The 23571-nt window shown below is 43.0% G+C and overlaps 1 protein-coding gene across 1 annotated transcript in view; it reads right to left on the bottom strand.

The window, feature by feature from the left end:
• Positions 1 to 23571, bottom strand: part of LOC146423580 (histone-lysine N-methyltransferase 2B-like) — a 49076-nt gene that overhangs the window by 19299 nt on the left and 6206 nt on the right. The window contains exons 5-11 of the mRNA XM_085044646.1: positions 20079 to 20085; positions 18636 to 18896; positions 16188 to 16279; positions 12113 to 12214; positions 9001 to 9114; positions 6026 to 6172; positions 2874 to 2963 (exon numbers count right to left, since the gene is read on the bottom strand). Coding sequence (XP_084900772.1) covers positions 2874 to 2963; positions 6026 to 6172; positions 9001 to 9114; positions 12113 to 12214; positions 16188 to 16279; positions 18636 to 18896; positions 20079 to 20085 — 813 coding nt within the window. The remainder of the gene's footprint in view (positions 1 to 2873; positions 2964 to 6025; positions 6173 to 9000; positions 9115 to 12112; positions 12215 to 16187; positions 16280 to 18635; positions 18897 to 20078; positions 20086 to 23571) is intronic.

The following is a 23571-nucleotide window of genomic DNA, read 5'->3' as shown; positions in this document are numbered from 1 at the left end:
AAATCCCAAAAAGTCCCAAATCCCCTCAGATTCCAAACCATTCCCAAAAAAAAAATCCTAAACCCCCAAAAGTCCCCAAAAATCCCCAAATTCTCAAAAATCCCAAATCTTCCTCCCCAAATTCCCAAATTCCAATTCCCAAAAAATTCCCAAATCCCTCTCTCCAAATTCCCTCCAGAACGCATCCCAAAATCCCAAATCACCCCAAAAATTCCCAAAAAATGCCCCAAATTCCAAAATCCCCAAACCCCCCAAAATCCCAATTTTTCAGCCCCAAATTCCATCCCCAAATCCCCAAAAATCCCAATTCCAGCCCCAAATCCTCCTCCTCAAATCCCTCAAATCCCCCAAAACCCCCCAAAATTCCCAAATTTCCCCAAATCCTCCTCCCAAATCCCCAAAATCCTAAATCCTCCTCCCCAAAATCCAACTTCCCACCCCAAAATTCCCAAATTCCATCCCCAAACCTCCAGAATTCCAATATTTTCAGCCCCAAATTTCCCAATTCCAGCCCCAAATCCTCCTCCCCAAATCCCCAAAAATCCCAAATCCCCAAATCCCCAAAATCCAAAAAAATCCCAAATCCCCAAGATCCCCAAAAAATCCCAAATCCCCAACTCCCCAAAAATCCCAATTTTCAGCCTCAAATTCCCCAATTCCATCCCCAAATCCCAAAAAAATCCCGAATTTCAGCCCCAAAAATCCCCATTTTCAGCCCCAAATTGCCAATTTTCAGCCCCAAAATTCCCAATTTTTAGCCCCAAATTCCCCAATTCCATCCCCAAATCCTCCTCCCCAACTCCCCAAAAGTCCCAAATCCCCAAAATCCAAAAAAAATCCCAAATCCCCAAAATTCCCAATTTTCAGCCCCAAATTCCCCAAATTTCAGCCCCAAAATCCCCAAAAATCCCAATTTTCAGCCCCAAATCCCCCAAATTCTCAATTTTCAGCCCCAAAAATCCCCATTTTCAGCCCCAAATTCCCCAATTCCAGCCCCAAATCCTCCTCCCCAACTCCCCAAAATCCCCCAAAATCCCCAAAAAATTCCAAATCCCCAACTCCGCAACTCCCCAAAAATCCCAATTTTCAGCCCCAAAATCCCCCAAAAAATCCCAAATCCCCAAAAATCCCAATTTTCAGCCCCAAAAATCCCAATTTTCAGCCCCAAATTCCCAATTTCAGACCCAAATCCTCCTCCCCAAATCCCCAAAAGTCCCAAATCCCCAAAATCCCAAAAAACTCCCAAATCCCCAAAAATCCCAATTTTCAGCCCCAAAATCCCCAAATTCCCAATTTTCAGCCCCAAATTGCCAATTTTCAGCCCCAAAAATTCCCAATTTTTAGCCCCAAATTCCCCAATTCCAGCCCCAAATCCTCCTCCCCAACTCCCCAAAATCCCCCAAAATCCCCAAAAAATTCCAAATCCCCAACTCCCCAAAAATCCCAATTTTCAGCCCCAAAATCCCCAAATTGCATCCCAAACCCCCCAAAATCCCAATTCCAGCCCCAAATCCTCTTCCCCAACTCCCCAAAATTCCCAAAATCCCCAAAATCCCCCAAAAATCCCAAATCCCCAACTCCCCAACTCCCCAAAAATCCCAATTTTCAGCCCCAAATTCCCAATTCCAGCCCCAAATCCTCCTCCCCAAATCCCCAAAAGTCCCAAATCCCCAAAATCCCCAAAAAAATCCCAATTTTCAGCCCCAAATTCCCCAATTCCATCCCCAAATCCCAAAAAAATCCCGAATTTCAGCCCCAAAAATCCCCATTTTCAGCCCCAAATTCCCAATTTTCAGCCCCAAAAATCCCAATTTTCAGCCCCAAATTCCCCAATTCCAGCCCCAAATCCTCCTCCCCAAATCCCCAAAAATCCCAAATTTCCCCAAAATCCCAAAAAAATTCCAAATCCCCAACTCCCCAAAAATCCCAATTTTCAGCCCCAAAAATCCCAATTTTCAGCCCCAAAAATCCCAATTTTCAGCCCCAAATTCCCCAATTCCAGCCCCAAATTCTCCTCCCCAAATCCCCAAAAGTCCCAAATCCCCAAAATCCCCAAAAAAATCCCAATTTTCAGCCCCAAATTCCCCAATTCCATCCCCAAATCCCAAAAAAATCCCGAATTTCAGCCCCAAAAATCCCCATTTTCAGCCCCAAATTCCCAATTTTCAGCCCCAAAAATCCCAATTTTTAGCCCCAAATTCCCCAATTCCAGCCCCAAATCCTCCTCCCCAACTCCCCAAAATCCCCCAAAATCCCCAAAAAATTCCAAATCCCCAACTCCCCAACTCCCCAAAAATCCCAATTTTCAGCCCCAAAATCCCCAAATTGCATCCCAAACCCCCCAAAATCCCAATTCCAGCCCCAAATCCTCTTCCCCAACTCCCCAAAATTCCCAAAATCCCCAAAATCCCCAAAAAATCCCAAATCCCCAACTCCCCAACTCCCCAAAAATCCCAATTTTCAGCCCCAAATTCCCAATTTCAGACCCAAATCCTCCTCTCCAAATCCCCAACTCCCCAAAAATCCCAATTTTCAGCCCCAAAAATCCCAATTTTCAGCCCCAAATTCCCCAATTTCAGACCCAAATCCTCCTCCCCAAATCTCCCAAAATCCCAAATCCCCAAATCCCCAAAATCCAAAAAAAATCCCAAATCCCCAACTCCTCAAATATCCCAAATTTCAGCCCCAAAATCCCCAAAAATCCCAATTTTCTGCCCCAAATTGCCAATTTTCAGCCCCAAAAATCCCAATTTTCAGCCCCAAAATCCCCAAAAATCCCAATTTTCAGCCCCAAGTCCTCTTCCCCGACTCCCCAAAATTCCCAAATTTCCCCAAAATTCCCAAAATTTTCCCAAAATTCCCGAATTCCTCACCCAGTCTCCGGGCGGCGCTCTGGGCGGAGCTCCTGGCCCCAGGCAGGTGGGATGGAAACACCTGCGGCAGAGGCTGCACTCCAGCAGGGGCTGAAATCCCAAAAATACCCCAAAATTTGGGTCAGGAAAATCCCAAAAATATCCTAAAATTTATTCCCGAATTTTGGGAGAAATCCCAGAAAAATTTGGATAAGAAAAAGCCAAAAATTGGCCTCAAAATTGACCCCAAAATGGGCAAAATCCCATTAAAAATCAGAAAAAATTTAAAATTTTCTCCACAAAATTCATCAGGGATCCCAAAAAATTTACCCAAAATCAAATTTACCCAAAATTGGTCAGGAGAATCCCAAAAATATCCCCAAATTTTGGGAAAAAATCACCAAAAAAATCCCGGATTGGAAAGAGCGAAAATTGACCCAAAATGGGCAAAATTCGCACAAAAATCACAAAAAACGATGAAATTTTTAGGATTTTTTCCCCAAAATCTGCCAGGGATCCCAAAAATATCCCAAAATTTGTCAGGAGAATCCCAAAAATATCCTAAAATTTATCTCTGAATTTTGGGGGAAATCCCAAAAAAATGCGGATTGGAAAGAGCGAAAATTGACCCCAAAATGGACAAAATTCGCACAAAAATCACAAAAAATGACTAAATTTTTAGGGATTTCTACCTAAAATCTGTCAGAGATCCCAAAATTATCCCAAAATTTGTCAGGAGAATCCCAAAAATATCCTAAAATTTATCTCTGAATTTTGGGGAAAATCCCCAAAAAATTTGGATTGGAAAGAACCAAAAATTGGCCCCAAAATGGGCAAAATTTGCCAAAAATCCAAAAAAAAAAAAAAGAAATTTCAGGGATCCCAAAAATATCCAAAAATTGGTCAGAATCCCAAAAATATCCCCAAATTTTGGGGGAAATCCCCAAAAAATTGGATTAGAAAAAGCCAAAAATTTGCCCCAAAATTGGCCCCAAAATTGACCCCAAAATGGGAAAAATTCCATTAAAAATCACCAAAAAATTACAAAATATTTAGGGATTTCTCCCCAAAATCTCATCAGGGATCCCAAAATTATCCCAAAATTTGTCAGGAGAATCCCAAAAATATCCTAAAATTTATCTCTGAATTTTGGGGAAAATCCCCAAAAAAATCCGGATTGGAAAGAATGAAAATTGACCCCAAAATGGGCAAAAAATCCCCAAAAAATCACAAAAATGACGAAATTTTTAGGGTTTTTTTCCCCAAATCTGTCAGGGATCCCAAAAATATCCCAAAATTTGTCAGGAGAATCCCAAAAATATCCTAAAATTTATCTCTGAATTTTGGGGAAAATCCCCCAAAAAAATTCGGATTGGAAAGAGCGAAAATTGACCCCAAAATGGGCAAAAAATCCCCAAAAAATCACAAAAAACGATGAAATTTTTAGGATTTTTTTCCCCAAAATCTGCCAGGGATCCCAAAAATATCCCAAAATTGGGTCAGCAGGATCCCAAAAATATCCCAATATTTATCCCCAAATTTTGGGGGAAATCCCAAAAAAATTGGATTAGAAAAAGCCAAAAATTGGCCCCAAAATGAGCAAAATTTGCAAAAAATTCCCCAAAAAATCCACCAAAAATACGAAATTTTTAGGGATATCTCCCCAAAATCCATTAGGATCCCAAAATTATCCCAAAATTTGTCAGAATCCCAAAAATATCCCCAAATTCATCCCCGAATTTTGGGGAAAATCCCCAAAAAATGCGGATTGGAAAGGAGCAGAAAGAGGCAGAAATTGACCCCAAAATGGGCAAATTTCACCAAAAAAAACAGAAAAAAATGATGAAATTTTTAGGGATTTCTCCCTCAAATCCATTAGGGAATCCAAAAACGTCCCCAAAATGATCCCCAGGTGTGTTTTTAACCCTCCAGATGCCCCCCAGGTGTGTCCCAGGTGTCCCCAGGTGTGTCCCAGGTGTCCCCAGGTGTACCTCAGGTGTCCCCAAATGCCCCCCAGGTGTGCCCAGGTGTGGTTTTAACCCCCCAGGTATATCCCAGCTGTCCCCAGGTGTGTCCCAGATGTCCCCAGGTGTCCCCAAATGCCCCCCAGACGTATCCCAGGTGTCCCCAGGTGTATCCCAGGTGTGCCCAGGTCTACCTCAGGTGTCCCCAGATACTCCCCAGGTGTCCCCAGGTGTGTCCCAGATGTCCCCAAATGCCCCCCAGGTGTGCCCAGGTGTGGTTTTAACCCCCCAGGTGTCCCCAGGTGTATCCCAGGTGTCCCCAGGTGTCCCCAAATACCCCCCAGTTGTATCCCAGGTGTGTCCCAGACGCCCCCAGGTGTATCCCAGATGTGTCCAGGTGTGTTTCTAACCCCCCAGGTGTATCCCAGGTGTGCCCAGGTGTGTTTTTAACCCCCCAACTGCCCCCCAGGTGTGTTTCTCTCCTCCCCAGGTGTGTTTTTAACCCCCAGGTGTGTTTCTAAGCCCCCCAGGTGTGTCCCAGGTGTCCCCAAGTGTGTTTTTCTCTCCCCCCAGGTGTGTTTTTACCTCCCCAGGTGTGTTTTTACCTCCCCAGGTGTGTTTTTAGCTCCCCAGGTGTGTTTTTGCCCCCCAGGTGTCCCCAGGTATATCCCAGGTGTATCCCAGATGCTCCCAGGTGTCCCCAGGTGTGTCCCCAGGTGTGTTTTTAACCCTCCAGATGTCCCCAGGTGTACCTCAGGTGTCCCCAGATGCCCCCCAGGTGTGCCTAGGTGTGTCTTTCCCCCCCCCAGGTGTCCCCAAATGCCCCCCAGGTGTGCCTAGGTGTGTCTTTCCCCCCCCCCAGGTGTATCCCAGGTGTCCCCAAATGCCCCCCAGGTGCTCCCAGGTGTGTCCCAGATGCTCCCAGGTGTCCGCAGGTGTGCCCAGGTGTGTCCCAGATGTCCCCAAGTGAATCCCAAGTGTACCCCAGGTGTGTCCCAGGTGTGTCCCAGATGCTCCCAGGTGTGCTCAGGTGTGTTTTTAACCCTTTAAATGCCCCCCAGGTGTGCCCAGGTGTGTTTTTAACCCCCCAAATGCCCCCCAGGTGTGTTTTTAACCCCCCAAATGCTCCCCAAATGCCCCCCAGGTGTGTCCCAGGTGTGTTTTTAACCCCCCAAACGCCCCCCAGGTGTGCCCAGGTGTGTCACCCACCTTGCTGTGGCGCCCCCTCCTGGCGCACACCCCGCAGCTCCTGCAGCGCCGGCAGCTCCACGCCTCGGCCTGGCCCGGCCCCGGCCCCTCCCCCCGCCCCAGGCAGAAGGTGTGGAAGGGCTGGCAGCACACCTGGCACAGCACCAGCTGCGGGGACAGGTGAGCGGACAGGTGAGGAGACGAAATTCCCCAAATCCCAAAAAAAATCCCCCAAAAAAATCCCCAAAAAATTCCATGAGAAATGAGAAAATCAGCCCAAAACTGCCTAAAAAAACTGCAAAGCGCCACCTGCTGGGCACACCTGGAATTGAGACAGGTGAGAGGACAGGTGAGATGCCGAAATTCCCAAAATCCCCCAAAAAAATCCCAAAAAAACCCCAAAAAAATGCCATTAAAAATGAGCAAAAACTGCAAAAAATAGCCTCAAAAATGCTCTAAAACACCTGGAAAGGTGTAGAGCGCCCCCTGCTGGACACACCTGGAATTGAGACAGGTGAGAGGACAGGTGAGATGCCGAAATTCCCCAAATCCCAAAAAAAATCCCCAAAAAATCCCGTTAAAAATGAGCAAAAACTGCAAAAAATAGCCTCAAAAATGTCCTAAAACGCCTGGAAAAGTGCAAAGCGCCACCTGCTGGACACACCTGGAATTGAGACAGGTGAGAGGACAGGTGAGATCCCGAAATTCCCCAAATCCCAAGAAAAAAACCCAAAAAATTGCATTAAAAATGAGCAAAAACTGCAAAAAATAGCCCCAAAAATGGCTGGAAAAGTGCAAAGCGCCCCCTGCTGGGCACACCTGGCACAGCACCAGCTGGGGGGACAGGTGAGGGGACAGGTGAGGAGACGAAATTCCCCAAATCCCAAAAAAATCCCAAAAAAAATCCCCCAAAAAATCCAAAATTGTCCCCAAAAAATCCCCCAAAAAATCTGAAATTCCTTTCAAAAATCCCAAAAAAATTCCCAAAAAATCCCCCCAAAATCCAAAATTCCTCCCAAAATCCCCAAAAATCCCCAAAATTCCCAATCCAAAATCCAAAATCCCCAAAATCCGCCAAAATTCCATAAATCCCCAATAAAATCCCCAAAACCCCCAAAATCCTCCAAAATCCCCCAAAAATCCCCCAAAAATTCCCAAAAATTCCCAAAAATTCCCCAAAAAATCCTCATAAAATCCAAAATTCCTCCAAAAAATCCCCAAAAATCCCAAACATCCCAAAAACCCCAAAAAACCCCAAAAAATCCCTAAAATTCACCTCAAATCCAAAATCCAAAAAATCCCCCCAAAATCCCAAAATCCCCTCCAAATCCCCCCAAAATCCCCCCAAAATCCGAAAATTCCCCCAAAAATCCCCAAAAATCCAAAATCCCCCCAAAAAAATCTCATTAAAAATCAGGAAAAAAAGCCAAAAATGAGGGAAAATCAATGAGAAACTTCACAGAACTTCCTGCCAGGTGGGACAGGTGAGGCAGAGGTGAGATTCCCAAAAAACCCCCAAAATCCCAAAAATAAATCCCCCAAAAATCACCCAAAATCCCAAAAAAAGACCCAAAAAAACCCCTTAAAATGAGCAAAACAACCCAAAAAATGATTGAAATCTATTAAAAAAAAAGTTCAATTCCCCAAAAACCTCCAAAAGACCCAAAATTGGCCCCAAATCCTCCAAAATCCCAAAATTCCCAAATTCAACTTCTTGTGACCCAAAAAACCTCAAAAATCTCTAAAAAATTTCTTAAAAATCCATAAAATATCACCAAATTTTCCAATTTTTGCAGATCTTTTTTGGGATTTTTTTGGGGAATTCCACAGAATTTTGGGATCTTCCCGAATTTTTTGGGAATCCCCAAATTTTGGGAAGATCTCAAAATTCCCAAATCCAACTTCTTATGACCAAAAACCTAAAAAAATTCCATTAAAAAATCCTTCAAAATTCCCTAAAAAATCAGAGAATTTTCGGATTTTTGCAGGATTTTTTGGGGATTTTTAGGATTTTTTTGGGGAATTTTACAGAATTTTGGGATCTTCCTGAATTTTTTGGGAATCCCCAAATTTTGGGAAGATATCAAAATTCCCAAATTCAACTTCTTATGACCAAAAAACCTCAAAAATCTCTCAAAAATCCTTCAAAAATCCATTAAAAATTCCAGGAATTTCAGATTTTCATGGGGTTTTGGGGGAATTTTCAGGTTTTTTTTGGGGAATTTTGGGATTTTTTGGGGAATTTTGGGATTTTTTGGGGATCTTCCCAAATTTCTGGGATCCTCCAACCCCCCAAAACCCAATTTCTTACAACCCAAAAACCTCAAAAATCCATAAAAAAACTTTCAAAAATCCCTAAAAAATCACAGAATTTTCCAATTTTTGCAGATCTTTTTCGGGATTTTTTGGGATTTTTTTGGGAATTTTTGGGAGATCCCAAAATTCCCAAATCCAACTTCTTACAACCCAAAAACCTCAAAAATCCATTAAAAACACCTCAAAAATCCTTCAAAAATCCATTAAAAATCCCTTTAAAAATCGCAGAATTTTCGGATTTTAACACAGGTTTTTTTAGGAATTTTCAGGATTTTTGGGAATTTTGGGAATTTTTGGGGATCTTCCCAAATTTTTTCCAAACCCCAAAATTCCCAAATCCAACTTTTTATGACCCAAAACCCTCAAAAATCCATTAAAAATCCTTCAAATATCCCTAAAACATCATAGAATTTTCCAATTTTTGCAAATTTTTGGGGGATTTTTTGGGGTTTTTTTTGGGAATTCCACAGAATTTTGGGATCTTCCCAAATTTTTTGCAAACCCCAAAATTCCCAAACCCAACATTTTATGACCCAAAACCCTCAAAAATCAATAAAAATCCTTCAAAAATCCCTAAAAAATCGCAGGAATTTCGGATTTTCGCGCAGTTTTTTTTGGGAATTTCGGGTTTTTTGGGGGAATTTTGGGATTTTTTGGGATTTTTGGGATTTTTGGGCTACCTGGTGCTGTCCTTTGCTGGCGCAGAGCAAACAGACCAGAGGAGCAGAAACAGGAACTGAGGAGAGAATGCTGAGACCTCCCATCAGCCACACGTTGTCCAGAGCTGAGTCCTCCTGAAAATCCAAAATTTGGGGTGAAAAAACTGAAATTTGGGGTGGAAAAGGGGAAATTTGAGGTCAGGACCCCAAAAAACCCCAAAAACGCCCCCAGAAAACCCAAAAAACCCCAAAATTTGGGGTGAAAAAGGTGAAATTTGGGATGAAAAAAGTGAAATTTGGGGAGAAAAAGGGGAAATTTGGGGTGAAAAAGGTGAAATTTGGGGTGAAAAACCCAAAATTTGGGGTGGAAAAGGGGAAATTTGGGATCAGGACCCCAAAAAGCCCCAAGAAATGGCAACAAAAACCAAAAAAATGGCAACAAATCCCCAAAAAAACCCCAAAATAAGCAACAAAAATACCCCAAAAAACACCAGAAAGAAGTAAAAACTGAAAAATTTGGGGTGAAAAATGCAAAATTTGGGGTGGAAAAGGGGAAATTTGGGATCAGGACCCCAAAAAACCCCAAAAACACCCCCAGAAAACCCAAAAAACTCGAAAATTTGGGGTGAAAAACAAAGAATTTGAGGTTAAAAAGGTGAAATTTGGGATGAAAACCCCAAAATTTGGGATGAAAAAGGTGAAATTTGGGATAAAAAGGTGAAATTTGGGATAAAAAGGAGAAATTTGGGGTGAAAAAGGTGAAATTTGGGGTAAAAAGGAGAAATTTGGGGTGAAAAAGGTGAAATTCGGGGATTTTTGGGGATAATTTTTGGGATGATTTTTAGGTAGAATTTAGGGATTTTTGGGGTGATTTGGGGGATTTTTGGGAGGATTTTGGTTCTTTTTGGGATGATTTTTGGGATGATTTTTGGGATGATTTTTGGGATGATTTTCAGTAGAATTTGGGGATTTTTGGGATAATTTTTGGGGTGATTTCGAGGATTTTTGGGGTGATTTTTGGGATGATTTTTGGGGTAATTTTTAGTATTTTTGGGATGATTTTTGGGGTAATTTTTAGTATTTTTGGGGTGATTTTGGGACGATTTTTTGGGATATTTTTAGGGTGATTTTAGGGATTTTTGGGCGGATTTTGGTGGATTTTTTGGGATGATTTTTGGGCTGATTTTGGGGAATTTCAGGGTGATTTTGGGACAATTTTTTGGGACTTTTTTTGGGATGATTTCCAGAATGATTTTAGGGATTTTTAGGATAATTTTGGGGTGGAATTTGAAGGATTTTGGGTGGAATTTAGGGGATTTTGGGATGATTTTTGGGGGATTTTTGGGGGATTTTTGGGATGATTTTTGGGATAATTTCAGGGATGTTTTGGGATATTTTGGGTGGAATTTGGGGCGATTTTTGGGATGATTTTTGGGCTGATTTTGGGTGGAATTTGGGGGATTTTGGGGATGATTTTGGGGCTGATTTCAGGGATTTTTTGGGGCTGATTTTGGGCTGATTTGGGCTGATTTTGGGGGATTTTGGGGAATTTTGGGATAATTTTTGGGATAATTTTTAGGCTAATTTCAGGGATTTTTGGGGTGATTTTTGGGGTGATTTTAAGGATTTTTGGGCTGATTTTGGGGGGATTTTGGGCTGATTTTGGGCTGATTTTTTGGGACGATTTCAGGATGATTTTTGGGATGAGTTTAGGGATTTTTTAGGGGATTTTGGGCTGATTTTGGGATGATTTTAGGATGATTTTTGGGCTGATTTTGGGGGATTTTGGGGATGATTTTTGGGATAATTTCAGGGATTTTTGGGGTGATTTTTGGGCTGATTTTAGGGATTTTTGGGCTGATTTTGGGGGATTTTGGGATGATTTTTGGGGGATTTTTAGGATAATTTCAGGGATTTTCAGGGTGATTTTTGGGCTAATTTTGGGACGATTTTTTGGGATATTTTTAGGGTGATTTTCAGGATTTTTGGGCTGATTTTGGGCTGATTTGGGGTGGAATTTGGGGATTTTTGGGCTGATTTTGGGGGATTTTGGGACGATTTTTTGGGCTGATTTTGGGCTGATTTTAGGGATTTTTGGGATAATTTTGGGTGGATTTCAGGATGATTTTAAGGCTGATTTTGGGCAAATTTTGGGCTGATTTTGGGGGATTTTGGGGAATTTTGGGGGATTTTTTGGGTGATTTTTGGGGTAAGTTTTGGGCAGATTTTGGGCTGATTTTGGGACAATTTTTTGGGCTGATTTTTGGGATGACTTTAGGGGTTTTGGGGCTGATTTTGGGCAGATTTTGGGCGATTTTGGGGATGATTTTTGGGCTGATTTTGGGGCTGATTTTAGGCAAATTTTGGGCTGATTTTGGGTGGAATTTGGGCTGATTTTGGGGGATTTTGGGATAATTGTTAGGATAATTTCAGGGATTTTTGGGGTGATTTTTGGGTTGATTTTCAGGATTTTTTGGAGCTGATTTTGGGTGGAATTTGGGCTGATTTTGGGCTGATTTTGGAGGATTTTGGGCTGATTTTGGGATGATTTTTGGGGTGATTTTTGGGTAGAATTTAGGGATTTTTGGGGTGATTTGGGGGATTTTTGGGATGATTTTTGGGGTGATTTTTGGGACAAGTTTTTGGAATATTTTCAGGGTGACTTTAGGGATTTTAGGGCTGATTTTGGGCTGATTTTTGGGATATTTTGGGCTGATTTTGGGCTGATTTTGGGGGATTTTGGGCTGATTTTGGGCTGATTTTTGGGATATTTTGGGCTGATTTTGGGCTGATTTTTGGGATATTTTGGGCTGATTTTGGGCTGATTTTGGGTTGATTTTGGGGGATTTTGGGCTGATTTTGGGCAGATTTTGGGCGATTTTGGGGATGATTTTGGGCTGATTTCAGGATGATTTTAGGGCTGATTTTGGGCAAATTTTGGGCTGATTTCAGGATTTTTTGGAGCTGATTTTGGGCTGATTTTGGGCAGATTTAGGGCAGATTTAGGGGGATTTTGGGACGATTTTTTTGGCTGATTTTGGGCAGATTTTGGGCAGATTTTGGGCAGATTTAGGGCAGATTTTGGGGGATTTTGGGCAGATTTTGGGGGATTTTGGGGGGTTTCAGGTCTCACCTTGAAGTCGACTCTCAGGCGGGTCGCTGCCCCTCCCCCATCGCCTCTGCCCCTCCCCCAGCCGTTGTGGGCGTGGCCAAAGCCGCCGGGGGGTCCCCAGTCCTGGGGGGAGGGGCAGAGATCAGGCCACGCCCACCCAGCCCTGGCCACGCCCACCTCATTTGCATAAATCCCAACATTTCCCCAAAAAAACCCCCAAAAAATCCCAAAAGAAACCCCAAAAAAAACCCCAAAATCCTCCCAAAAACCCCCAAATCATCCCAAAAAAAACCCCCAAAAATCCCCCCAAAAACCCAAAATTCCCCAAAAAATCCTCCCAAAAAAACCGAAAAAAATCCTCCCAAAAGCACGCCAAAATCCCCCCAAAAAACCTCCAAAAAATCCCACCCAAAAAATCAAAAATCCTCCCAAAACCCCAAAAATCCCATCAAAAAACCCTAAAATTCCCCCAAAACCCAAAATCCTCCTAAAAAACCCCAAAAATCCCACCAAAAACCCCAAAATTCCCCAAAAAATCCTCCCAAAAAACCCAAAAATCCCACCAAAAAAACCCCAAAATTCCCCCCAAAAACCCAAAATCCTCCCAAAAAACCCAAAAATCCTCTCAAAACCAAAAAAATCCTCCCAAAACCCCAAAATCCTCCCAAAAAACCCAAAAATCCCCCAAAACCAAAAAAATCCCATCAAAAAACCCAAAAATTCTCCTAAAAAGCCCAAAATCCTCCTAAAAATCCCAAAATCCCTCCAAAACCCCAAAAATCCCACCAAAAATCCCAAAAATCCCCCCAAAAATACCAAAATTCCCAAAAATCTTCCCAAAATCCTCCCAAAAACTAAAAATCCCACCAAAAACCCAAAAATTCCCCCTCAAAACCCAAAATCCTCCCAAAAAAACCCAAAATCCTCCCCAAAAACCAAAAAAAATCCTCCCCAAAAAACCCAAAAAAATCTTCCCCAAAAAACCCAAAATTCCCTCCAAAACCAAAATTCCCAAAATCCTCCCAAAATCCCCCAAAACCCCAAAATCCCCCAAAATTCCAAAAATTCCCCCCAAACCTAAAAATCCCCTAAAACCCCCAAAATCTCCCAAGAACCCCAAAAATTCCCCAAAAATCTTCCCAAAAATCCCACTAAAAAACCCAAAAATTCCTCCCAAAAACCCCAAAAAAATCCTCCCAAAAAACCGCAAAAAATCCTCTCAAAAACCCCAAAATTCCTCCCCAAAAAACCCAAAAAATCCTTCCAAAAAAACCCACAAATTCCCCAAAAAACCCCAAAATCCTCCTAAAAAGACCAAAATAATCCTCCCAAAAAACCCAAAATTCCCCAAAAATCCTCCCAAAAACCTCAAAAATCCCACCAAAAAACCCCAAAATTCCTCCCAAAAACCCAAAATCCTCCCAAAAACCCCAAAATTCCCCAAAAATCTTCCCAAAGAACCAAAAAATCCCACCAAAAAACCCAAAAATTCCCCCAAAAAACCCCAAAATCCTCCAAACAAACCCAAAAAATCCTTCCAAAAAAACCCAAAAATCCTCCCAAAAAACCCAAAATTCCCAAAAATCCTCCCAAAAATCCCCCAAAACCCCAAAAATCCCACCAAAAATTCCCCCCAAAACTCAAAATCCTCCTAAAAACCCCCAAAAATCCTCCCAAAAAACCCAAACATTCCCCAAAAATCTTCCCAAAAATCCCACTAAAAACCCAAAAATTCCTCCCAAAATCCCAAAAAAAATCATCCCAAAAAACCCAAAATCCCAAAAAAAATCCTCCCAAAAACCCCAAAATTCCTCCCCAAAAAACCCAAAAAATCCTTCAAAACAAACCGAAAAAATCCTCCCAGAAAACCCAAAAATCCTCCCAAAAAGCCCAAAATTCCCCAAAAATCTTCCCAAAAATCTTCCCAAAAATCCTCCTAAAAAACCGAAAAATCCCACCAAAAAACCCAAAAATCCTCCTAAAAAACCCCAAAATCTGCCCAAAAAACCCCAAAAAATCCTCCCAAAAAACCCCAAAATCCTCCCAAAAACCCCAAAATTCCCCAAAAATCCTCCCAAAAAAACCCCAAAATTCCTCCCAAAATTCCCCCCCCAAAATAACCCAAAATCCTCCCAAAAACCCCAAAATTCCCCCAAAAACCCCAAAATTTCTCCAAAAAACCCCAAAATTCCCCCCAAAAACCCCAAAATTCCCTTAGGAAACCCCAAAATTTCCCCAAAAAACTCCAAAATTCCTTAGGAAACACCAAAATTTCCCCAAAAAACCCCAAAATTCCCCTAAAAAACCCCAAAATTTCCCCTCCCCCTCCCCAAATTTCAGGGGTTTTCTTCCAAATTTTGGTTTTCTGCCCCAAATTTCTCCCCAAATTTGTTTTTCCCCTCAAATTTCAGGTTTTCTCCCCAAATTTTGATTTTTCTCCCCAAATTTTGATTTTTCTCCCCAAATTTTGCTTTCCCTCCCCAAATTTCTGACTTTTCCTCCCCAAATTTTAGCTTTTTTCTCCCAAATTTTGGTAATTTCTCCCCAAATTTTGCTTTTTCTCCCAAATTTTTGGCTTTTTTCTCCCAAATTTCCCTTCCCCCAATCCCAAATTTCCCCAATTTCTCCCCAAATTTCCCCAATTTCTCCCCAAATTTCCCCAATTTCTCCCCAAATTTCCCCAATTTCTCCCCAAATCTCCCCAATTTCTCCCCAAATTTCTATAATTTCTCCCCCAAACTCCAGTTTTCCTTCCCAAATTCCAGCTTTTTTCTCCCAAATTTTGGCAATTTCTCCCCAAATTTCAGTTTTCCTCCCCAAATTTTGATTTTTCTCCCCAAATTTTGCTTTTCCCTCCCCAAATTTCAGCTTTTTTCTCCCAAATTTCAGGTCTTTTCTCCCCAAATTTTTGGTTTTTCTCCCCAAATTGCAGCTTTTTTCTCCCAAATTTCCCCTCAAGTCCCAAATTTTGGCAATTTCGCCCAAAATTTTGGCAATTTCTCCCCCAAATTTCACTCTTCCTCCCCAAATTTTGCTTTTCCTTCCCAAATTTCCCCAATTTCTCCCCAAATTCCAGTTTTCCTCCAATTTCCCCAATTCCTCCCCAAATTTGGGTTTTTCCCCCAAATTTTGGTTTTTCTCCCCAAATTTCAGTTTTTTCTCCTTATATTTCAGGTTTTTCTACCCAAATTTTGGGTTTTCTCCCCAAATTTCCCAAATTTCTCCCCTAATTTGGGTTTTTCCCCCAAATTTCAGTTTTTTTCTCCCAAATTTCAGGTTTTTTCTCCCAAATGTCCCAAATTTCTCCCCAAATTTCAGGTTTTTTCTCCCAAACTTCCCCTTTTTCTCCCCAAATTTCCCCAATTTCTCCCCAGTTTCGGGTTTTTCTCCCCAAAATTTTGGCAATTTCTCCCCAAATATCCATTTTTTTCACCCAAATTCCAGTTTTTTCCCCCCAAATTTCAGGTTTTTCTCCCCAAATTTCAGGTTTTTTCTCCCAAATTTCCCCTTTTTCTCCCCAAATTTCCCCAATTTCTCCCCAATTTCGGGTTTTTCTCCCCAAAATTTTGGCAATTTCTCCCCAAATATCCATTTTTCTCCCCAAATTCCAGTTTTTCCCCCCAAATTTCAGGTTTTTCTCCCCAAATTTACCCAATTTCCCCCCAAATTTTGGGTTTTTTCCCCCAAATTTCAGGTTTTTTCTCCCAAATTTCCCCTTTTTCTCCCCAATTTCGGGTTTTTCTCCCCAAATTCCCCCAATTTCTCCCCAAATATCCATTTTTCTCCCCAAATTCCAGTTTTTCCCCCCAAATTTCAGGGTTTTTTTCCCCAAATTCCCCCAATTTCTCTGCAAATTTCCCCCAATTTCCCCCCAAATTTTGGGTTTTTTCCCCCAAATTTCAGGTTTTTTCTCCCAAATTTCCCCTTTTTCTCCCCAAATTCCCCCAATTTCCCCCCAAATTTTGGGTTTTTCTCCCCAAAATTTTGGCAATTTCCCCCCAAATTTCAGGTTTTTCCTCCCAAATTTCCCCTCAAGTCCCAAAATTTGGCAATTTCCCCCCAAATTTCCCAATTTCTCCCAAATTCCGTGTCTCACCTGCAGCTGTCTCCTCCTGGCTCGCAGCTGCAGCAGAGGCTGCAGGGGGCGTGGCCTCGGCAGGGGGGCGTGGTCAGCCTCGGGGGGAGACTCTGGGGGGGGGAGGGGAGGAGTCACACCTGGGCACACCTGGGGACACCTGGGTCACACCTGAGATACACCTGGGGACACCTGGGGACACTTTGGGGACACCTGGGACAGGTGAGACACACCTGAGTCACACCTGGGGACAGGTGAGGCACACCTGGGGACACCTGAGATACACCTGGGCACACCTGGGGACAGCGGGGGACACCTGGGGACCTTTTGGGGACACCTGAGATACACCTGAGACAGGTGAAACACACCTGGGGACACCTGGGTCACACCTGGGCACACCTCGGGACAACTGGGGACAGCTGGTTACAGTGGGGGACACTTTGGGGACACCTGAGATACACCTGGGAGAGGTGAGACACACCTGGGGACACTTTGGGGACACCTGAGTCACACCTGAGATACACCTGAGCACACCTGGGGACAGCTGGGGACCTTTTGGGGACACTTTGGGGACACTTTGGGAACACCTGAGTCACACCTGGGGACACTTTGAGGACACCTGGGGACACCTGGGTCACACCTGGGACAGCTGGGGACATCTGAGTCACACCTGGGCACACCTGGGGACACTTTGGGGACACTTTGGGGACACCTGGGGACCTTTTGGGGACACCTGAGATACACCTGAGACAGGTGAGACACACCTGGGGACACCTGGGTCACACCTGGGGACACCTGGGGACACCTGGGGACACTTTGGGGACACTTTGGGGACACCTGAGATACACCTGAGACAGGTGAGACACACCTGAGTCACACCTGGGGACACTCTGGGGACACTCTGGGGACATCTGCGATACACCTGAGACAGGTGAGACACACCTGGGGACAGCTGAAGACAGCTGGGGACACTTTGGGGACACCTGAGATACACCTGTGACACACTTGGGGGCAGCTGGGACAGGTGAGACACACCTGGGGACCTTTTGGGGACACCTGAGATACACCTGGGGCAGGTGAGGGACAGCTGGGGACACCTGAGATACACCTGAGACACACCTGAGTCACACCTGGGGACACTATGAGGATACTCTGGGTCACACCTGCTCACACCTGGTGGCCCTTAGGGTCACACCTGGTCACACCTGAGTCAGACTTGGTCACACCTGGTCACACCTGCATCACACCTGGCGACACTCTAGGGATACCTTAGACACACCTGCTCACACCTGTGACACACCTGGGGACACTTTGGGTCACACCTTGTCACACCTGGTCACACCTGAACACACCTGAACACACCTGGTGGCCCTCAGGGTCACACCTGCTCACACCTGTGTCACACCTGGGGACACTCTGGGGGCACTCTGTGTCACACCTGTCACACCTGAGTCACACCTGGGGACACTTTGGGGGCACTCTGGGTCACACCTGTGTCACACTTGGGTCACACCTGAGTCACACCTGGGGACACTCTGGGCACACCTGGTGACACCTGATCACACTGGGGCACACCTGGTCACACCTGGTCACACCTGGTGGCCCTTAGGGTCACACCTGGTCACACCCGGGGACACTTTGTGACACACCTGGTCACACCTGAGACACACCTGAGTCACACCTGGGAACACTTTAGGGACATTTTGGGGACACCTGAGACACACCTGGTCACACCTGGGGACACTCTGCTCACACCTGTGTCACACCTGGGGACACTTGGGGGCACTCTGGGCACACCTGTGACACACCTGATCACACCTGTGTCACACCTGGGGACACTTTAGGGACACTTTGTGACACACCTGAGTCACACCTGAACACACCTGGGTCACACCTGAGTCACACCTGGGGACACTCTGGTCACACCTGAGTCACACCTGAGTCACACCTGGGGACACTCTGGGCACACCTGGGGACACTTTGGGGACACCTGGTCACACCTGTGTCACACCTGAGTCACACCTGGGCACACCTGGGCACACCTGGGCACACCTGGGGACACTTTGGGGTCACTCTGTCACACCTGGGGACACCTGGTCACACCTGTGACACACCTGGGGACACTTTGGGGACACTCTGGGCACACCTGGTCACACCTGGGGACACTTTGTGTCACATTTGCTCACACCTGTGACACACCTGAACACACCTGGGGACACTTGGTCACACCTGAGTCACACCTGGGGACACTTTGGGGACATTCTGTGTCACACCTGGTCACACCTGTGTCACACCTGGGGACACTTTGGGGACACTTTATGACACACCTGCTCACACCTGGTCACACCTGGTCACACCTGTGACACACCTGGGGACACTTTGGGGTCACTCTGTCACACCTGGGTCACACCTGGGGACACCTTGGGGACACTTTGTGTCACACTCTGTCCCCCCCCCCGCGTCACTCACCCTCCTCCTCCCCCATTGGCTCTCGCTCGGGGCTGGGCGTGGCCTCCTGCCGTGGGCGTGGCCTGAGCGCGCGCCGCGGGGGGGGAGGGGCGGCGGCGGCGGCGATGACGTCACCCCCCGAGGCCCCTCCCCCCCCGGCCGCCCCTCCCCCGCCCCCCCCGGGGTCTCCCATGATGCTCTGCGGCGCCCCTCCCCCCCCGGGGGGGTCAGGTGAGTCCTGAGAGTCCTCCGAGTCCCACTGGGGCGGGGGAGGGGCGCGGCCTGCAGGGGGGGAGGGGAGAGAGAATTAATTAATTAATTGATTAGTTGATTGGTTCGTTAATAGGGGGAAGTGTCATCGAATTGACAAAAAATTCCCAAAAAATCCCAACCCAAAACCCCGAAATTCCAAAAAAATTCACACCAGAAATCCCAAAATTCCCCCAAAAAATCCCAAAAAATTCACACCGGAGATCATCCCCAAATTCCCAAAAAATTCACATGAAATTCCCAAAAAATTCGCACCACAAATCATCCCCAAAATTAACAAAAAATCCCAACCCAAAATCCCGAAATTCCAAAAAAATTCACACCAGAAATCCCAAAATTCCCAAAAAACTCACACCCCAAATCCCCAAAATTTCCAAAAAAATTCACACCTGAAATCATCCCCAAATTCCAAAAAAATCCCGAAAAATTCATACTGGAAATGGCAAAAAATTCCCCAAAAAAATCCTCAAAAATTTCACACCGGAAATCCCAAAATTCCAAAAAAATTCACACCCCAAATCCCCAAAATTTCCAAAAAAATTCACACTTGAAATCATCCCCAAATTCCCAAAAAATTCACACGAAATTCCCAAAAAATTCACACCACGAATCATGCCCGAATTCCCAAAAAACTCCCCCCAAAAAATCCCAAAAAATTCACATCGGAAATCCCGAAATTCCCCAAAAATTCACATCAGAAATACCCAAATTCCCAAAAAAAAATCCCAAAAAAATCCCCAAAAAATCCCAAAACATTCACATCGCAAATCCCGAAATTCCCAAAAAAATTCACACCGGAAATCGTCCCAAAAACATCCCAAAAAATTCACATCAGAAATACCCAAATTCCCCAAAAAAAAAACCCCAAAAAAATCCCAAAACATTCACATCGGAAATCCCAAAATTCCAAAAAAATTCATACCGGAAATCATCCCGAAATTCCCAAAAAATCCAAAAAAATTCACACCAGAAATCATCCCCGAATTCCCAAAAAAATCATACCGGAAATCATCCCAAAATTCCCAAAAAATTCCCATCGGAAATCGCAAAATTCCCCAAAAAATGCCCAAAAATTCCCAAAAAATTCACAATGAAATTCCCAAAAAATTCACACTGTAAATAATCCCGAAATTCCCAAAAAAAGTCACACCGGAAATCCCGAAATTAAAAAAAAAAATCCAAAAAAAGTCACACGAAATTCCTAAAAAATTCACACCAGAAAATCCCGAAATTCCAAAGGAAATCCCAAAAAATTCACAATGGAAATAATCCCAAAATTTAAAAAAAAATCCCAAAAAATTCACAGCGGAAATCCCGAAATTCCCAAAAAATTCATACCGGAAATCCCGAAATTCCCCCAAAAAATCCCGAAAAATTCACACTGGAAATCATCCCGAAATTCCCAAAAATTAAAAAAAAATTCATACTGGAAATAATCCCCAAATTCCCCCAAAAAATCCCAAAACATTCATACCGGAAATCCCAAAATTCCCAAAAAATCCCAAAAAATTCGCACCGGAAATAATCCCCAAACTCCCACCGGAAATCCAAAAAAATTCACATCAGAAATCATCTCCAAATTCCCAAAAAATTGCCAAAACATTCACATCAGAAATCCCAAAATTCCCAAAAAATTCACACCGGAAATCATCCCGAAATTCCCCAAAAAATCCCAAAAACATTCCAACCCGAAATCCCAAAATTCCCCAAAAAATCCCCAAAAATTCCCAAATAATTCCCATGAAATTCCACAAAAAATTCACACTGGAAATCCCGAAATTCCCAAAAAATTCATACCGGAAATCATCCCCAAATTAACAAAAAAAATCCCCAAAAATTCACACTGGAAATACCAAAATTCCAAAAAAATTCACAGAGAAAATAATCCCAAAATTCAAAAAAAATTCCCAAAAAATTCCCAAAAAATCCCCGTGAAATTCCCAAAAACATTCACACCGAAAATCCCTAAAATTCCAACCCAAAATCCCAAAAATCCTCATTGAAATACCAAAAATTGCCGTGAAATTCCAAAAAAAGTTCACACCGGAAATCCCAAAATTCCCCAAAATTCCCAAAATATTCACACCGGAAATCATCCCGAAATTCCTCAAAAAATACCAAAAAACTCCCAACAAATCCCCATGAAATTCCAAAAAAATTCACACCAGAAATCCCAAAATCCCAAAAAAAATCCCAAAAAAACCCTCATAAAGAATATCCTGAAATTCCAAAAAAAATCCCCAAAAATTCACACCAGAAATCCCAAAATTCCAACCCAAAATCCCAAAAAAATCCCCATGAAATTCCTAAAAAAATTCACCCCGGAAATCCCCAAAATTCCCAAAAAATCCCCAAAAAATTCACACTGGAAATACCAAAATTCCCAAAAAATCCCAAAAAAATTCACCCCGGAAATCCCCAAAATTCCAAAAAAATCCCAAAAAAATTCACATTGGAAATACCAAAAATTAAAAAAAAAAATCCCAAAAAATTCATACTGAAATAATCCCAAAATTCCCAAAAAATCCCAAAAAAATTCACATTGGAAATACCAAAAATTAAAAAAAAAATCCCAAAAAATTCATACTGAAATAATCCCAAAATTCCCAAAAAATCCCCAAAAAATTCACACTGGAAATACCAAAAATTAAAAAAAAAATCCCAAAAAATTCACACTATAAATCATCCCCAAATTCCCAAAAAATCCCGAAAAACTCACACTGAAATAATCCCGAAATTCCCAAAAAATTCACACTGGAAATCCCCAAAAAATTCCCATGAAATTCAAAAGAATTCCCATGAAATTCCAAAAAAAATTCACAGCGGAAATCCCAAAATTCAAAAAAAATTCCCCAAAAAATTCACACCAGAAATAATCCCGAAATCAAAAAAAAAACAAAATTCCCAAAAAATTCATACTGGAAATCATCCCGAAAGTCCCAAAAAACTAATTCCTATCGGAAATCATCCCAAAAAATCCACACCAGAAATCCCCAAATTCCCCCAAAATCCCAAAACATTCATACCGGAAATTATCCCGAAATTCCAACCCGAAATTCCCAAAAAAACCACATGAAATTCCTAAAAAAATTCACACTGGAAATCCCAAAATTCCCAAAAAAAATCCCCAAAAATTCACACTGGAAATCCCAAAATTCCCCAAAAAAATTCACACTGGAAATCCCAAAATTCCCCAAAAAAATTCACACTGGAAATCCCAAAATTCAAAAAAAAAATTCACACTAGAAATCCCAAAATTCCCCAAAAAATTCACACTGGAAATCCCAAAATTCCCAAAAAATCCCCAAAAAATTCACACTGGAAATCCCAAAATTCCCCAAAAAATTCACACTGGAAATCCCAAAATTCCCCCAAAAAATCCCCAAATATTCATACTGGAAATCAATCCCCAAATTCCCAAAAAATCCCCAAAAATTCACACTGGAAATCCCGAAATTCCCCAAAAAAATCCCCATGAAATCCCAAAAAAATTCAGAGCGGAAATCCCAAAAATTCCCCCAAAAAAATCCCAAAAAATTCACAGCGGAAATCCCCAAATTCAAAAAAAAAAATCCCAAAAAATATTTTTCCCAAAAAAATTCCGAAATTTAAAAAAACCAAAAAAATCCCCCAAAAATTCCCATGAAAATCAAAACAATTCCCACCGGAAATCCCAAAATTCCAACCCGAAATCCCCCAAAAAAATCCCCAAAAATTCCCCACTGGAATCCCAAAAAATATTTTTCCCAAAATGTCCTCAAATGTCCCCAAATTCACCCCAAAATTCTCCAAAATTCCCCAAAATTTCCACAGAATTCCCCAAATTTTCCCCAAAATTCCCCAAAAAATTCCCAAAATTCCCCCAAAATTCCCAAATTTTCCCCCAAAATACCCAAATTTCCCCAAAATTCCCAAAATTCTCCAAATTTCCCCCAAAATTCCCCCAAAATACCCAAATTTCCCCTAAAAATTCCCCAAAATTTCCAAAATTCCCACAAATTTCCACAAATTCCCCCAAAATTTCCCCAAAATTCCACCAAAAATTCCTCAAAATTCCCCAAATTTCCCAAATTCCCCCAAAATGTCCCCAAATCCCCCCCAAGACCCCCAAATTTTCCCAAATTTCCCCCAAAATCCCCAAATTTTCCCCCAAATTCCTCCCAAAACATGCCCAATTCCCTCCCAAGACCCCCAAAATCCCAAAACTTTTCCAAATTTCCCCCAAATTCCCCTCCAATCCCCTCCCCACCCCTCCTCATCCCCCAAACCCCCAAATTTCCCAAATTTCCCAAATTTCCCCCAAAATCCCCAAATTTCCCAAAATCCCCCAAAATGTCCCCAAATCCTCCCCAAGAACCCCAAAATCCCCAAATTTTCCCCAAATTTCCCCAAAAATCTCCAAATTCCCCCAAAATTCCCCCAAAATTCCCGAAATTTCCCCCAAAATCGCCCAAATTTTCCCCCAAATCTCCCTCGGATTTCCCCCAAATTCCCCCCAGGAACCCAAAATTCTCCCAAAATCGCCAAATTTTCCCCAAAAATCCCCAAAAATGTCCCAAAATCCCCCTGAAAACCAAATCCCCCAAATTTCCAAAAAAAAATTCCCCAAATTTTCCCCAAAATCTCCCAAATCCCCTCCCCACCCCCTCACCATCCCCCAAACCCCCCAAATTTCCCCCAAATTTCC

Source organism: Lichenostomus cassidix, unplaced genomic scaffold, assembly GCF_008360975.1.
Source record: "Lichenostomus cassidix isolate B80296 unplaced genomic scaffold, HeHo_3.0 HiC_scaffold_37, whole genome shotgun sequence".
NCBI lineage: Eukaryota > Metazoa > Chordata > Aves > Passeriformes > Meliphagidae > Lichenostomus > Lichenostomus cassidix.
The sequence above is the reverse complement of the archived record's forward strand: the minus strand, read 5'-3'. Positions and strand labels throughout refer to the sequence as shown.